The sequence below is a fragment of the Phytophthora parasitica genome, assembly GCF_000247585.1.
Source record: "Phytophthora parasitica INRA-310 unplaced genomic scaffold supercont2.136, whole genome shotgun sequence".
Lineage (NCBI taxonomy): Eukaryota > Oomycota > Peronosporomycetes > Peronosporales > Peronosporaceae > Phytophthora > Phytophthora nicotianae.
This window is the reverse complement of record NW_008649122.1, coordinates 14,944-16,166: the sequence shown is the minus strand read 5'-3', so window position 1 is coordinate 16,166 and position 1,223 is coordinate 14,944. Positions and strand designations below refer to the sequence as shown.

Here is a 1,223-nt window from a genome sequence, read left to right as displayed (position 1 = left end):
GATGCAAGCACATCGAATGAGACCATGTGGCCAGCTTATGAGTGCTCGAGTACGACCACCAGCAGTTCTCAGGAGGCCAGTGCAAGTATGAGCAGCAGTGCCAACGATTCCAGTAACTCGACTTCAACCGCGTCGGCAGCTTTCAGTGGTGTTACCATTTCCGGTATGGCCGGTTTGTTGACGCTTCTGGTAGCATTCGCGGCTTAGTATTAGCCTCATTATAGTGAGGCACTTCGGAATTACAAGTAGAAGTTCAAGCTAGAGCTCGAATCTTACCGTGGTAAGGTTATGGTAAGTTACCAAGGCATTTTTCCGGTTAATGTTTACACTTAAATTACGCAGCTTTACAAAACTCTTGGTCCGAAAGGGTTTCCAGCAGTCTAGCGGGTTGGGTTGCTGTGAGCGCTAAAAGGCCGGATACAGTTAATGCAGCCGTCTCAAAGACGTATGTATGTACGTGCCTCGTACCAAGTGAGTTTGCTAGTCGGGATAATCGAAGTTGTCGACGTCTGCGATTGGCACCATAAGTATCTTCGTAGCTGTCGAGCACGACATTTAAGCTGTCATGATCCCATTATGGGGCATGCACCGCAACAAACAAAACTCTTGGTATCTTGCCGGCTATCTACCAGCTCACAGTTTCCTCAACAATCACTAAAGCACTCTCGCTCCTGTCGTCTTCGGTCTTGGAGACGTGAACGGATACCCAAATTATGTCGCTCGGCTGCCAAATGGGAAATAATTAAAGGCGTAGCGGCACTTGGACACTTCGACGTTGATGGCGGCGGATCTCATAATGAATTTGGTGAAAACTTCGAGCACATTGGGGAAGCTGTGGACGAAGGAGCTTTGTGAGGCAGACTCAGACAGCGACGGTCAGACTATTGGCCAAGAGCTAGGCGACCCATGCTGCGAGTGGAACGATGAGACCGTGAGTACTCCGCGTTGCCTGAAGGAGCTCCTCATCCTGGCTATGCCAAAAGCAAGTCAAACGAAACAGTGTGGGAAATGTTGACTGTTCGACTGTAGTTACAACAAGCACCACTGCAAGCTCCACTGACGCTGGCTCCGACTCGGAGGTTGTGGGCAGCACAACCACCGACGCGTCAAATAGCACAACACCTACACCAACCATGTCAGGCAGCCCCACATACACAACATCTTCGACAATAACAAGCCTGATCCTGTCAGTTATTCCTTACCAGCCGAAACATTTTTTTTTT

The 1,223-nt window shown here is 49.3% G+C and overlaps 1 protein-coding gene across 1 annotated transcript; it reads left to right on the top strand.

The window, feature by feature from the left end:
- Positions 1 to 778: 778 nt before the first annotated feature.
- PPTG_19509 (hypothetical protein) lies at positions 779 to 1,015 on the top strand (the record flags this gene model as incomplete). The annotated part of the gene is made up of 1 exon (XM_008918063.1): positions 779 to 1,015. One exon carries the CDS (start codon positions 779 to 781, stop codon positions 1,013 to 1,015), a length of 237 nt encoding a protein of 78 aa, XP_008916311.1.
- Between the last annotated feature and the right edge of the window lie 208 nt (positions 1,016 to 1,223).